Here is a 15,559-nt window from a genome sequence, read left to right as displayed (position 1 = left end):
TCCTAATCCTGACATCTCACCTCAGAACTAATCCCAGATTTCCAACTGCTCCATTTGAGTGTTCTACTGTTGCCTCAAATCCAGTGTCCAAAACACATCATGCACCCTCTTCCCCACCAAACTGTTTTTTCTTCCAACCTTCCCATTATCAGTGAGAGCTCATTTTCTTTGGGCTCCTAGATTAATTTAAATTAAAATCACCTTTTCCCCCACCTCTGTTCCCTGTATTCTATCACCAAATTCTGTTCTTTCTTCCTTTGCAAAGCTTCATGGATCCTTGTCTTTTATGATACACCCATTGCCCACACCCTGAGATTCATACCCTAATGACTACAGGCTCCATTGCTTCTTCAGATTGACCTCCCTGACCTTCATTATTAGTGCCCTCCAATCACTGCCAGGTCAATGTTCTAAAACATAATGGCTTTCTAAGTGTCTCACTCCACTGTGTGGCTTTAACTGTCTTCCATAAGCAGTATTGCAGGTACCTTATTTCCCATTTCTCCTCTACACATACCTTTCCCCAAAGATCATCAATCAGCACCTAGCCCAGCGCAGGCAGACAATGTGTTTATTACACTATTTTTTTAATCTAGGCTATCAGAGAACTATTTTGTAGTAACTGGCAGAAGACAGAGTCAAGTCTTGCATCATCAGCCACAAAGGGAGTTGCACAAAGGTTTTGCAGAAAAGGAAGACAATTTTAAGAAAAATGAACTAAGACTAAAGAGTCCCAAATCCTTAACCTGTTACCTCAGAATCCTTTGTACTACTTTAAAATGCAGGTTTCTCAAACCTTCTCCCAGAAAATCTGATTTAGAAGGTTTTGCCAGGACCTAGGAATCAGCATTTGAACAGCAATTCTCCAGGAGATTCTGCTGCAAGTCAGTTTAAAAAAACAAAACAAAACTCAGAGCTAATGTATTTATTCCTTCAAAGGCTGCACAAAGGAATGCTTCGATATAGAAAATGCTTTTTTCCTTCAATAGGTAGTACATAAGCTTTTCCCCCTCATTGCAGCGCCCTGTGGTTTATGAAGAAAACAGTGTTGTAAAAATGAAGTTATTGTCATGACTAGTTTTCGGATCACAGTCCTGGAATGTTTTCCGCCCACAGCCAAAAACAGAAACTGAAGAAATTTAATGATATTTTTCTTACATAACTAAAGAAAGCCATGTGTAAAATTGTTTTTTAATGATGAAAGGAACTCCTCGAATGCACAATCTTCTTGATCCCTTTTTCATTTCTGTACCCTGAGTATTCTGCATATGCTCATGGATCTCAGATAATGAAATTTTAAAACAATTTTGTTGTAATTTAGAAATAATTATAGAAGGGAAAATACTGGTTCTGAATAGATAATATTTCTTCAATTCTTGTGAAACATTAACCTAAAACAGCAGGTGATTCCTGTTAAAATTTATATACTGAATTCATCTGCAGAGTCACACTGCAGATATGAGAAGGCAATTGACAAATTAAAGACTATTCTCCCAACTCAGAAGATGATTAATGTGGTAAAAAAAAAATTTCTAAAATTCATTGGCATGACTAGTCTGCAGCTCTTCAGGCCAGGGTCTGTTCAATGCCAGACTGTCCCTGCAGGGACACAAGTCATTGCCCTAGGGCTTCAATGAATTATTTTGATTTCAAAAAATGACTCCAGGCCAGGCGCCATGGGTCACGCCTGTAATCCCAGCACTTTAGGAGGCCGAAGTGGGTGAATCACTTGAGGTCAGGAGTTCCAGACCGGCCTGGCCAACATGGTAAAACCCCGTCTCTACTGAAAATACAAAAATTAGCCAGGTGTGGTGGCACGTGCCTGTAATCCCAGCTACTCAGGAGGTTGAGGCTGGAGAATCACTGGAACTCGGGAGGCGGAGGCTGCAGTGAGCCGAGATCGCACCACTGCACTCCACTCCAACCTGGCGACAGAATGACATTCCGTCTCCAAAAAAAAAAAAAGAAAGAAAGAAAAACTCCATATTTTATGGTTGGGGTTTAGGGAAAAGAGTCTCTGGCAGTTTGTTTGATGTGATTTATACTGGTACCTAAACCATTTCTGGTGCTTGCTAATGAGCACTGTGTCTTGACTCCCTTTCTTTTGTGGTTTTGATTAGAAAGGATCTATCTAGAGGAGAGCAAGAAAGAAGGAAATATGGGTTAGGTACTAATTCTGTGAGACGGGAAGAGGCCAGCACTGTGTACTGACTGCATCTGCAAGGGAGTGGGGATGAATAACAATAATAATAATAATAAATAGTTTTTTTTTTGAGATGGAGTCTTGCTCTGTCGCCCAGGCTGGAGTGCAGTGGCGCAATCTCGGCTCACTGCAAGCTCCGCCTGCTGGGTTCACACCATTCTCTTGCCTCAGCCTACCGAGTAGCTGGGACTACAGGTGCCCGCCACCACGCCCGGCTAATTTTTTGTATTTTTAGTAGAGACGGGGTTTCACCGTGTTAGCCAGGATGGTCTGGATCTCCTGACCTCATGATCCACCCGCCTCGGCCTCCCAAAGTGCTGGGATTACAGGCGTGAGCCACCACGCCTGGCCAATAGTAATAATAGCTATCATGGATTGAGCGCTTACTCTACATATGCTAGCAGCTAGTCATGGCTCTAAACACTAGCCCTCACAACAACCTTAAGAAGTAGGCACTATTATTACTATCTCCATTTCACAGATTATAAAACTAAGGCTGAGAGAGAAGGGACTTACCCAAAATCACACTAAAGTAAGGAAGAGAGCCAGGATTTCAACCCAAGCAGTGTGGCTCTAGAAAGAATAAGCTGTGGGGTGGTAAGGGGATAAGATACAGAATCTATACCAGCACCATCCAACAGAACTTTCTGGGATTATGGAAATGGTTGCTATCTGTGCTGTCCAATACAAGAGCCACCCGTCACTTGTGAAAGTAGCTGGCGAGACTATGCAACTGAAGTTTTAATTTGATGCAATTTTAATTAATTTAAATTAAAATGTAACTAGCCACATGTAGCCAGTGGCTCCTATACTGGATGGCACAGAACTACACTACAGAAAGAGCCCCTGCTGATGACCAGCTCTGGGACTGTACACAACAAGAAGTAGGCCAGGTGCGGTGGCTCATGTCTATAATGCCAGCACTTTGGGAGGCCGAGGCGGGCTTGAGCCCAGGAGTTCGAGAGCAACCTGGGCAACATGGCAAAACCCCATCTCTACAAAAAACACAAAAATTAGCTGGGCATGGTGGTACACACCTGTGATCCCAGCTACTCAGGAGGCTGACGTGGGGGGATGGCTTGGGCCTGGACGGTTGAAGCTGCAGTGGGCAATGATCACACCAACTGTACTTCAGCTTGGGCAACAGAGCAAGACCCTATCGCAAAAAAAAGTAGGATCCTTGATACCTGCCCCCCTTGGATGCTAGTGACCCACCACTATCTTGGAATTGCATCTTGGGTGACCTCCAGTGGCTGTGCAGATTGTTCCCTGCAAAAAGACATCAACTGAGGGCTGAAAGCCAGCCCAAGTACCATCTGCTCTCAGCTTTGGTGAGAGCCTGCTTCAGCCCAGAGGAAGAGGAGTGCTTTTTCAAATTGGTCAGTCCAGGTTTTTTTGTAATTCATTCACCCAGAGGAAACATTCTTTTAACAATTTGCATTGAGACTTTGTTTTCTCTAGTATATCCCCAAGGCACTTCCCCATTTTTGTCTTAGAAGAACCCCAAGGACTAGGCCACCATCTGCCTCCAGTGCCACCCTGATTCTAAAAGTTGGGATAATTTCCTATACAGTCTGCCATGGAATGACATACAGTTTTAAGACTTCTTCCCTTCTTTTCCAGTCCCTTATATAGACATAGATTCTTTAAAGGTTTTCCCTGTGGTTTTACCAATAATGACTCCAGGGAAAACAAGAGGGGTTAATAGCACAATAAACACATGGATGCTACCAACTCACAAGACATCTTAAAAGCTTGTGTAACAGCTCTCCCTAAACTTTACTACAACATCAACAGCCAGACTACTCCTTCTTAGTAAGGCTTAGTTCTTTGGCCCCTTCTTAGCAATTCTTTAGGGAGCTGGATCTACTCAATCCTTCTCTCTTTTTATTCATGAACCATAATATTCCTCAGTTGCTTATACCTCGTAAGTCGTCACCGCAACCCTGAATATTCTCTAGCTTTGGATCCTACCAAACATTCACAACTTATTTATGGAATACCTACTACATATCAGGCACCAGGAGAAACAAGACACAGCTCCTGCTCTCAAGAGAAACTGAAGCCTGTAGCAGGCTACCACCAAGTAACAGGAAACGACAACACAATGTGCTGGGTAGTATGACACAAGAAATTGCAAGGTGCCGTGGGACAAGAGGAAGGGACACATGTCTAGACTTGAGAGGTCAAGGAAGGCTTTCTGGAGAGGAAATGGTGTCTGGGCTGAAATAAGGATAAAGACAAATAAGAGGCATCCAAATGAAAAGGAAACGCCTAGGCTACAGGAGGATGCAGAATGTTTCCACTATTCTGTTTGAAATCTAGTGTTCTGTTTGAATATTTGAAGAAAGCAGTCTGAGGAACTGAAAGAAGTTTGCTATGGGCGAACGGTAGGCTGCAAGAGGGGAGGGGGTGCATGGAGGCAGATGCCACCGAGTCTGGAGAGGTTGACAGGGGCCAGGTCTGTCATAAAGCGATTTGTCTGTCATGCTGCAGAGTTTGGACTTTAACCTAAAGCCACCAGGGAGCCACTGAAGGGTTTTAGTAAAGGAGAAACAACAGGTACCAAGAGTGAGCAGGTGAAACTACAAAACCTCAAATGAGATTTACATCAGGGAGAAAAAGAAACAGACCTCAGACATAACCACACAGAACTTCTGGCTCCACCTGCAGGATTTCCCAACTTTGCCAGGAGGATCCTTCCACCAGGGAGGAGTGCGGATGTGAATCCTGGGGCAACTTTGGAGGTTTTCATCCAAAAATGTGTGGGTTTTTTTTTTGCATTCTATTCCATGATATAGCCATGAGTGTTTTAATGTATCAAAAATGCTTTCCATCATGTCATCAGGCAAAATAGACACTCTAGCATGAAAGGCCATGTTTATCCAGTAGCTTCACAAGTCTTGGACATGGCTCTCCACATCCCATTCTCTCAGAAGCAGTCTTAACAAATGACAGTCAGGGAACAAGGCCATGTGGAGGCAGACTGCCTATGCTAGGTCTCCCCTTCTCCACCCTGATATCACAATGATTAAATACCACCATTTCTCAAAATGCTCTTCCCCAGAGGCCAGCCTCAGAGAAACTCCCCCATCTAGGCAGTCTTCCTCCTTCATCAAAGCCTCTCAGTCCCCTCTCCATCCACCCATCCACCTCCCCTTGACCACCACCCCAAGCACCAACCTAACTTCCCACAGGAATCTATCTATCCCTCTGCAACAGCCTTCATACACTGTCTTATTTAATTTAATACAGGTCACTGTATCAGACACTATCTTCTCCTCTATATTTTGAGCTTTAGGAGAGAAGAGATATGTTTTTTGCCTCTGCTGTGTATTCAGTGGTTTATCCACAAAGTGTTCTAAATAAAGGTTTACTGAATTAAACCAGATTAACCTGGTCTTTCTTCCTTGTTCTGTTGCTAATAATTCTAGGCTCTAAAAGGAATGATGGAAGACTAACTTAGAAATTTAACAAACTTTGTAGTAGATATAGTCACAAATACCAAATACTAAAGTATCAAAAATCAAAATATCAAAGTTATTTTGCAGGAAGCTAAACTACTTTTTGAGGCTGGGTGTGGTGGCTCACACCTGTAATCCCAGCACTTTGGGAGGCCGAGATGGGCAGATCACTTGAGGCCAGGAGTTCAAGACCAGCCTGGCCAACATGTTGAAACCCTGTTTCTACTAAAAATACAAAAATTAGCCAGGCATGGTGGTGCATGCATGTAATTCCAACTGCTTGGGAAGCTGAGGCAGGAGAATCACTTGAACACAGGAGGCAGAGGTTGCAGTGAGCCAAGATCTCACCACTGCACTCTAGCCTGCTTGACAGAGCAAGACTCTATCTCAAAAACATAAATAAATAAACAAACAAACAAACAAACAACTTTTTGACCCCGGACATGATATCATTTTCCTTTTTAAAAGTAGACATCAATAACTCATACATTGCTAGTGGAAATGTAAGGTGAACTAACTTCTTTAGAAAATAGTTTGGCATTAAAAAAAAAAAACTAAATAAGCAATTACTATATGACCCAGTAATTGCACTCTTGGGCATTTATTCCAGAGAAATGAAAAGTTATGTTCACATAAAAATCTGTATGTGAATATTTACAGTAGTTTTATTCATAATAGCAAAAAACTGGAAAAAACTGAGATATCCTTTGATGAATGAATGGTTTAAAAAACTGGTACATCCATATCATGGAATACTACTGAGCTATAAAAAGGAGTGGCCTCTTGATATACAACTACTTGTACAGATCTCCAGGGTATTACGCTGAGTTTTTTTTTTTAAGCCAGTCTTAAAGTGGTTATATACAAAAGGATTCCATTTCAGTAACATTCTTGGAATAATAAAATTAAAGAGCTGGAGAACAGATTAGTGGTTGCCAGAGGTTAGAGGATTGGGGGAGAGGGGTATACAAGAAGAGATGGTTTAAGATGGAGTTGAGTGTGGCTATAAAAGTGCAACTCCTTATGGTGATGGAACCATTGTATATCTTCACATGTGATAAAATTGCATACAACTGTACATATACACACACACGAGTGCATGTAAAACTGTTGAAATAGGACTGAGGTTTTTGGATTGTACCAATGCCAATTTTCTGGTTTTGATAATGCACTATAGTTACACAAGATGTTACCACTGGGAGAAACTGAGTGAAGGGTATATGGGATCTCTCTGCACATTCTTTCTGGTGATATACAGGATCTATATTTAAAAATAGAAAGTTTATTTAAAAAGTAGACACCAAAGGCAGATGCATTTTTCATTGAAGCAAACTGTCCATCTTGCTGAGTTTGCAGAAAAAAATAGACGGTTCTTTTTTTTTTTTTTTTTTTTTTGACTACGTTGGATCCAAAGGCTCCCAACACAATTACAGTCTTCCAGTAATTGTACTGTACATACTCACCAATAGTAGAGAGTATAGTTAGTGTCGGGACTGGTATTCCTTCCAGGGAGCCAAGAACACTTCATGTAGCTCAGGTTGTGCCAAATGCATTGAAGCTCAGTCACAGCAGACTCAGGATCACCTAGAATATCCAGGCCAAGAGTTTAAGACCCTTCTTTCCTTGTAATGCAAAGTAGCAAATCACTCTTTGGCATGGGGATGATGAGAGTGCTTCATGCTGCTTTGTCAGAAAGCAAACACTTCATCTCTCACCCCATTTTACCCAGAAGTCACCCAGGATGGAGGAAACCCAAATCTAATTTGTTCACAACCTTCTCTCTTACCTCCTGATACAAAGAAAACATCTTCCCTATCACTGAGGGACCCTAACTAATATCCCTAACTGGAGGGAGAGATAAAAGATCAAAAACTATTTCAATCATAGACAATATCTACACAATTCCTAAATGAATGTGGATATACAAACAACCCTTATATATATCTGTCTTAAAAAAATTATTGAGGTATAATTTAACTTTCTGTCTTTTGATCAATACTGACACATTTTTTTTTTTAAATAAACATTCAGCCAGGCAGGGTGGCTCACGCCTGTATTCCCAGCACTCTGGAAGGCCAACGAGGGTGGATCATTTGAGGTCAGGAGTTCAAGAACAGCCTGGCCAACTTGGTGAAACACTGTCTCTACTAAAAATACAAAAAATAGCCAGGGTGGTGGCACATATCTTTAGTCCCAGCTACTCGGGAGGCTGAGGCACAAGAATTGCTTAAACTAGTGGGGTGGAGGTTGCAGTAAGCCAAGATCTTGCCACTGCACTCCAGCCTGGACAACAGAATGAGACTCTGTCTCTAAATAAATAAATAAATAAACAAACAAACATTCCTCCTGAAGCAATTCTGGGGAAAGGTAAGCCTAATTTAACTCTTAGTAGTTGCCTCTTAAGTGTCATGACTTTAAGAGCCCTAGTATCTTTCTGACCTAAAATCTCTATCTTTATAAAGCCATTTTATAAGGCTTAAAATGTATAAGGCTTAAAGGTATAATGTCTTTAAATTAAACACCTCTGTTTAAAATGTAAATCTGTTATCCCTCATGATCCTTGAAGGGGTACTACACTGAGCCATCATCAACCATTTTATGTCATAGTATAGTATAATAATTATTATTTTTTTGAGACAGAGTCTTGCTCTGTCACTCAGACTGGAGTGCAGTGGTGCGATCTTGGCTCACTGTAACCTCTGCTTCCCAGGTTCAAGTGATTCTCCTGCCTCAGCCTCCTGAGTAGCTGGGACTACAAGCACGTGCCACCACACCTGGCTAATTATTTTTTTTTTCTCCATGTTGACCAGGCTGATCTCAAACTCCTGACCTTAGGTGATTCACCCGCCTTGGCCTCCCAAAGTGCTGGGATTACAGGCGTGAGCCACTGCATCCAGCCATTTTTTTTTTTCATTAACTCCTAAGGAAAGGAGAATAGGGCAGGTAAGTTGTTTCAAATCTCCTGACAGTCCTGAATTTTATAATTTTACAAACAACACTTCATGTGTTTGTGATCAGTACAAAGCAGGTAAATGGAATGGCTTAGAGAACAGGGCACATAGAGCTAAGGACTGGAGGTTAAGAGATGGGGCCCAGCCCTACCCAACCAAGGGACAACATAATATTATATATAATTATATATTATATAATATTATGTATATTATATAAATGTATATTATAGATTATATATAATGTATATTATATATTATATATAGTGTATATGTGTGTTATATATATGTTTTGTGTGTGTGTATATATCTGTAGATATACATATATATGTATATATATACACACACACACAACATTCACTCTTTGCCAGGCACTATTCTAAGTACCTCACGTATACTGACTTACGTAATCATCCCAATAATTCTAGGAGATAGATACTATCATCATGCCCAGTTTACACATGAGGAAACTAAGGTGCAGAGGGGCTAAGAAATTTGCCCAAGGTTACACAGCTAATAGCTGGCAGAGCTGGGATTTAAACTTAGACAGTTGGTTTCTGGTAGCCCTGCTCTTAATCAGTATATGCTATTCCCTGTATGTAACATAAGAGCCAGAAGGACATTGGGAGAGGTGGGATTGGGGAACAATGATCATCCTCACTACTTGACAGCTTTTCCTAGGGTTGTCTTGTATTATCTTGTCTAGACTTGTATTGGAGCCAGGCCAGCATAATATTTTTCTCTTTAAACAACATCTTTTCCCAAATATATCCTGCATATCAAACTAAGTATCACACATAATGGGTAAGAGAGTATTTTGTGTTTTATTTTTAAAGCACTGGGCCTGAAATGTGAAGACATACAGCAAGTCACGCAGTTCCTTTCTTCCTCGTAAAATGGATCAGGGTAATAATACATGCCTCACTCACTTCACAAGATAAGCTTGTGAGTCTCGATCTAAAGGAGGTGTGTGTGTGTGTGCGCGCATGCTCATGTGAACATGCATGCATGCGCATGTGTATATCATTTTTAAAATTATTAAATTTTATATAACTATTAGGCATTGTTATTCAAGTTGTTTGTAAGCTTCTTCAAGGCAGAGACATACTCATATTTTCATTGAGCTGCTAGCACCTAGTACAATGTCCGGCACTTATTAGACTCAGAAAATGTTTGAGAATTGAATGAATTAATGAACAATGCACAAAAGCACTGCAGCATTCGGATTTATTCTCTAAACACCAAGAGATAGTGCTTTCAGTTGTTACCTTCTGGGGGTGAGATGCATTTTTCAACCAAAATGCTAGGCTTCTCACTTTCATTGGTGCTACACTGGGACCCCACTTGCAGACAAATCCTCTCATTCAGGGGCACTTCTTTCGAACGACGAGTTTCCGGAGCTATTTTCTAAGGTTAGAAAATTGAAAAAGGCATTGCTTCAGCTAACACACACTTAAATAATGAAATATTAGCATGTCTAAACGTGGTGTGTTTTTCTTTTATCAAAAAAGTTCTCAAATGGTATAGATCAGTGATTCTCAATTGGGGGTGATTTTGTTCTCCCTGCCACTCTCAGGGACATTTGGCAATATCGAACATTTTTTATTGTCCTAACTTGGGAGGGGGAGGTTACCAGCATCTAGTAAGTAGAGGTCAAGGACGCTGCTAAACATCCTACAATGCACACGAGAGCCCCCCTCCTCCTACAGCAAACCCTTCACCAAATGTCAGTAGTGTCACCATTGAGAAACACTGGTGTAGATAAAACAATTTCCCACATTTTAAAGGTATAAACATGAAATTTACCTATAAACCTACAATGCTAACATATCAACTCTCTAAAAGCAATTTTAAAGGAAACAGAATATGATTATCAAAATTCACTTAGAAGTAGATGCACTGTACCATGAAAATTAAGGTAAAAAAAAGGGATGCTTTAAGAATCCAGGAATCATGCCAGGCTCAGTGGCTCATGCCTGTAATCCCAGCACTTTGGGAGGCTGAGGCAGGCAGATCGCTTAAGCCCAGGAGTTCGAGACCAGCCTGGGTAACATGGCAAAACTCCATCTGTACAAAAAAAAAATTGGCCAGGTATGGTAGCTCATGCCTGTAGTCCCAGCTACTCATGAGGCTGAGGTGGGAGGATCACTTGAGACTGGGAGGGGGAGGCTGCAGTGAGCCAAGATTGCACTCTAGCCTGGACAATGCAGTGAGACCCTGTCTCAAAAAAAATCCAGTAATCATGGTTACTTCTGGGTAAGGAAGTAAAGGAGGGGGGCCTGAGGGCTGAAGAGAGACTTTTCATTAAACCTCTTTCTCTACTGTTTAACTATTTTGACTACCTCATATATATGTATAAATTTCAAGCATTGCTATATGTGCTGAGTATATACACTCTCATTCTGAAAAGTAGATAAGCTTTGTAGAACGATAGGAAGCCAATTTATAGACATCATAGAGACATAAATCACCAGTCTGGTTACTATGACTTAGAATAATGAGATTAATGGGCTCTCTGGGAAATTAACATTTCCCAAACTGACAGAGTTGGAATAATTAAGAATGGAGCTGCTTTTTATCAGAGCTCCAAGGAGAGCACTTCCTGTTTTGCAATAGCTTCTGACTCAAGTCAGAGATAGTATTTCCTTTCATCTACATGTTGACGGCCATGAAGGGGAAAATTTGCCACAGTTAGTTCTATCTGCTAACCTAAGGAGCTATTCTGCCATGTCACATGCCTGCTGCCAGCTGAGCATGAGGGCAACTGTGAGATACCCCCAAAACCAGGACATATGGATGGCCTCTGAGAAGTAACTAGCAAGTCAACAATGAATAAATCATAGCAAGGACACAAAAACAAAATCACTTTATAGAACCAGAACAGCTCTTAGGTCCAATCAAGACAGCACTGTGAAAAGGGAGTTGGTCAGCCCTGGAAGAACAGAAAAAGAAATGTCTGTGAGCAAAACCCTGACAGGGAGGAAAAAGAGGGTGATACAGGAATGTGGGCATTGAATTTTTTTGTCCCACTGGCAAAGCTGTTTACCCTTAATAGGGCCTCCAGCTATTCTTAGACAAGTATATTTTTACAACTAATTTCTGATTCCTCACCAAGAAACGTACTTAACATTTGGCTTCCCATATAGGCTCTGCTGACAGGGATGAAATGCACCAGTTACGCTAACAGAAATCTTCCTAGAATGCTTCATCATTACCATTACCATTTTCACAACAAAGTAAAAAATCAGCCCCTGAGAGATGCATCTGTGCTGAGGAAATGAGGTTTCTGAGTATGTGAAGCTGAAGACCTGCCTCCAGGATCATGGTAATGGTGGCAGGAAGGCTTCGAATACAAATTTTACCAACCTCACAATTTTACTAAGCACAAGTCCTATTTATCTCTGAAGAAGCCACCCTTATCCAAGGATCCATGGCAATTTTGTTTGGAAGCTATATTTGCCCTTTGAAGACACCAGGGGAAAATGTACAGTCAAATGTCAAATTAGACTGTACAGTCAAATACAGTCAAATTAGAATCATCATGAAAATAATCCCAGTTTTCATATTATAATGGACATTGTTCCAGCTAGAGGGTTACGGAGTTTTAGTACACACAAATTATCACAATGGAATTTTTAATTTAAAAGATGCCTTAGTGGCCAGGCGTGGTGGGTCACACCTGTAATCCCAGCACTTTGGGAGGCCAAGGTCACCTGAGGTCAGGATCACCTAAGGTCAGGAGTTGGAAACCAGCCTGGCCAACATGGTAAAACCCTGTCTCTACTAAAAATACAAAAAAAATTGGCTGGTCGTGGTGGCATGCACCTGTAGTTCCAGCTATTTGGGAGGCTAAGGCACAAGAACTGCTTGAACTCAGGAGGCAGAGGTTGCAGTGAGCTGAGATCGTACCACTACACTCCAGCCTGGGTGACAGAGCAGACTCCATTTCAAACTAAAATAACATAAAAAATTAAAAAATGCCTTAGTATCTAAATCTGAACCTTATGCTTTAGGCATATGAATAATAACATAGAAAAGGGACAGTAGAGGGAAAATTTTTTCAAATAATAATTTTTTTAAAATTTCTTTCAAAGTTCAAGGTAAACAATATTAAACTGGCACTAATAAAGTAGGAACCCAGATTATCAACAATTGCCAAGTCAAGTACACCTCTCTGTATCACACAAGAAACTAAATTCCTAAATTCCTTCCATCAAATTTTTTTTTAAACAGTCTTGCTCTGTTGCCCAGGTTGGAGTGCAGTGGCATGATCTTGGCTCACTGCAACCACTGCCTCCTGGGTTCAAGCGATTCTCCTGCCTCAGCCTCCCAAGTAGTTGGGATTACAGGTGCACACCACCATGCCTGGCTAACTTTTGTATTTTTAGTGGAGACAGGGTTTCACCATGTTGGCAAGGCTGGTCTTGAACTCCTGGCCTCAGGTGATCAGCCCGCCTCAGCCTCCCAAAGTGCTGGGATTACAGGCATGAGCCACCACACTCAACCCTCCCATCAGATCTTGATGAGGTATGTGTGATGGCTCCCACGTGACTTTTGGCTTTGGTGAATCATTCCCACTGGTAGCTGCTGTATGATGTTATGCCCCACCCTGCAGGGAATCTGGTTCCCTTTGAAAATTTATCAAAAACCAAGGCAAGAGTCCTGAACTGATCTCCCCAGACCAATGTTCACTTGGCTGGACCGCACCTTTCTCAACTCCAGAATTCCTTTCTCAAAAAGAAAGGGAGTTAGCTTCAGCATCTTCCTATTTGGATGCCTGGTCTTTTGATTAGTTTGCCTAATGGGACTTGCCCATCTCTTAGTGATGAAAGATATCTAAAACCTGATGCTAGATCCTCCTTCTACTTGCCAGCTGAGGAACTATTAGACACTGCTTAAAAAATGGTAGAGGGCTGCCATTCACACTAATCTTTTCTTTTTCAAAAATCCTCTGCAAATCCCTGTCTCTCAACTTGATGAGCCTCCAATCTTAAGATTGAAAATGACCTCAAGAGTTTATTTCGTTTAGCAACTTGGGACCTTTGAACATTTTCCTAAGCTCCCTAATGTACAAACTATCATAATGCCATTGCTTCAATATGCTTCAGGGATAAATATGCCTCAGTTTGGCCCGATGATGCTAACGCTGTACCCAAAGGACAGAAAGAGCAGAGGAAAATTACTTCTGCCATTCATTTTCAGCCTCAGGATGATAAACTTGAAAAAGGTCCAGACAGGATATCTCCTATCACTGACTGGAAGGAAGAATCCGTGTTCATCACAACCGTAGGACTGATGGCCATCAATGCTGTCAAATGGCTAAAATAAATGAGCTGGCCTTAGGCAGAGGTCACCCTTTTTGGTCTCTATCTGGTTTCTTCGGGGTAAAATGGAGGAAACAAGATTAAATGATAATATTAGGCTGACAAATAATACTGACAACATTCAACCATTTTGACCCATAAAAGTGGCAATTTCACATGGCTCAACCTAACAACAGTAACAATAACAAAAGCTAACAATTACCTAGCACTAACTCTGTGTCGGGTGCATTACAAACCTCATCTCCTTTAATGCACATGCCATCCATATTCAGTAGGTACTATTATTACGCGCCCCCCCCCCCAAACAACCCTATATTTTATAAACAAGAAAATGGGAGCTCAGAGAGGTTAAGTGATTTGCCCAAAATCAAACAGCTTGAAAGGGGAAGAGATAAAATTTCAAGCACAATTCTATCTGATTCTACTGCCTCCTAAAGTTACATTTAACTCTAGATTTCTGCACATATTCTGAGGAAATAGCCCGATTTCCAGGCTAGAACACCAGCCTGGGTACCTGATTGATCCTTGACAACTTAAGGAAAAGGGACCTGAAAAGCAACCTCTCCTCAGGGTTTCAGTTAGACACTTGGGTGATTACAGGGCTTACAGCCAGAGGCACTTAGGGTCTTTCTGTGAATTTGTCAAGGCTCAATTACCAAAAATCACCACTAAGACTCCAAATGCCTAAGGCCCTTCCTTAGGAGGAACTAGAGGAAGCCAACAGTATGCAAAGGCGAACTCCAGTCTCACTGCTAGTAGTATCATTGGCTTCCACATTTAGAAGACATCTTTTAAAATGCAAATACTTCTGATAAGCCTCAATTCTTTATCAATTAATGCCTAAACCATAAGTAACACCTCAGCAGGACAAGGGAGAGGAAGGCAGATTAGCAAATTTCCCTCCAGAGGAACAGCATGTTCCATCCTGACTATTAAACTTTTATATACATTATTTTCTGTGTCCCAGCAAGCCAGCGAAGTGACTAAAGCCATACTTTATACATAAGGAAACAAAGGCTCAGAGAGGTTAAGCAATTTATTCCAGGCCAGAGTCAGCTAAGAGTGACAGTGCCAATCAGAAGCTAGTTCTCCTGACTCTTCCTGCCACCAAAGCTGCCTGAACTTGGTGCTTCTACAATTCACTGATGCAAAGCACTGTTGCTAATAACTTCTCATTCTGCCTACTCAAAATCCTGGACAAATTCAACCCCAAACACCCAACCCCCTCACCGCCGCCACCCTGCAACAAACACATACACACTGAAAGAAGGTATAAAAAGATTTTGAAAAAAAAGTTGAATAAGATTATCATAAAGAACCTGAAATTATCCATACCTATTAACAAAAATTCACTTATATCAGTTGACTAGAAATCTTGAAAGTCTTCCTCCTTTTTCCGCGGGCATTACGGAACCCTCTACTCAAACACAGCTGCCGCTGACAACTTACTTTTTCACTTTCCATATGGCCATTTACTTTTACACCACATAGTGCCTGTATATCTATTTGTCCATGTGATTAGCAAGATGTTAAATGTAAAAATTCCCAAAAATTAAGTGTTATATAGATACAAGGCAATACAGCTACAGGCAGGAACATAGGAACACATTTTAACAATAA

At 41.2% G+C, this 15,559-nt stretch overlaps 1 protein-coding gene across 4 annotated transcripts in view; it reads right to left on the bottom strand.

The window, feature by feature from the left end:
• The window catches only part of IL13RA1 (interleukin 13 receptor subunit alpha 1), a 79,485-nt gene that overhangs the window by 46,364 nt on the left and 17,562 nt on the right, over positions 1-15,559 (bottom strand). For all 4 annotated transcript variants that reach the window (XM_055268483.2, XM_055268485.2, XM_055268484.2 and 1 more), the window contains exons 3-4: positions 9,884-10,022; positions 7,131-7,251 (exon numbers count right to left, since the gene is read on the bottom strand). In XM_055268483.2, coding sequence (XP_055124458.1) covers positions 7,131-7,251; positions 9,884-10,022 — 260 coding nt within the window. The remainder of the gene's footprint in view (positions 1-7,130; positions 7,252-9,883; positions 10,023-15,559) is intronic.

The sequence above is a fragment of the Symphalangus syndactylus genome, chromosome X (genome assembly GCF_028878055.3).
Source record: "Symphalangus syndactylus isolate Jambi chromosome X, NHGRI_mSymSyn1-v2.1_pri, whole genome shotgun sequence".
NCBI classification, from domain to species: Eukaryota; Metazoa; Chordata; class Mammalia; order Primates; family Hylobatidae; genus Symphalangus; species Symphalangus syndactylus.
Note: the sequence above shows the minus strand (reverse complement) of the source record. Positions and strands in the feature narration are given on the sequence as shown.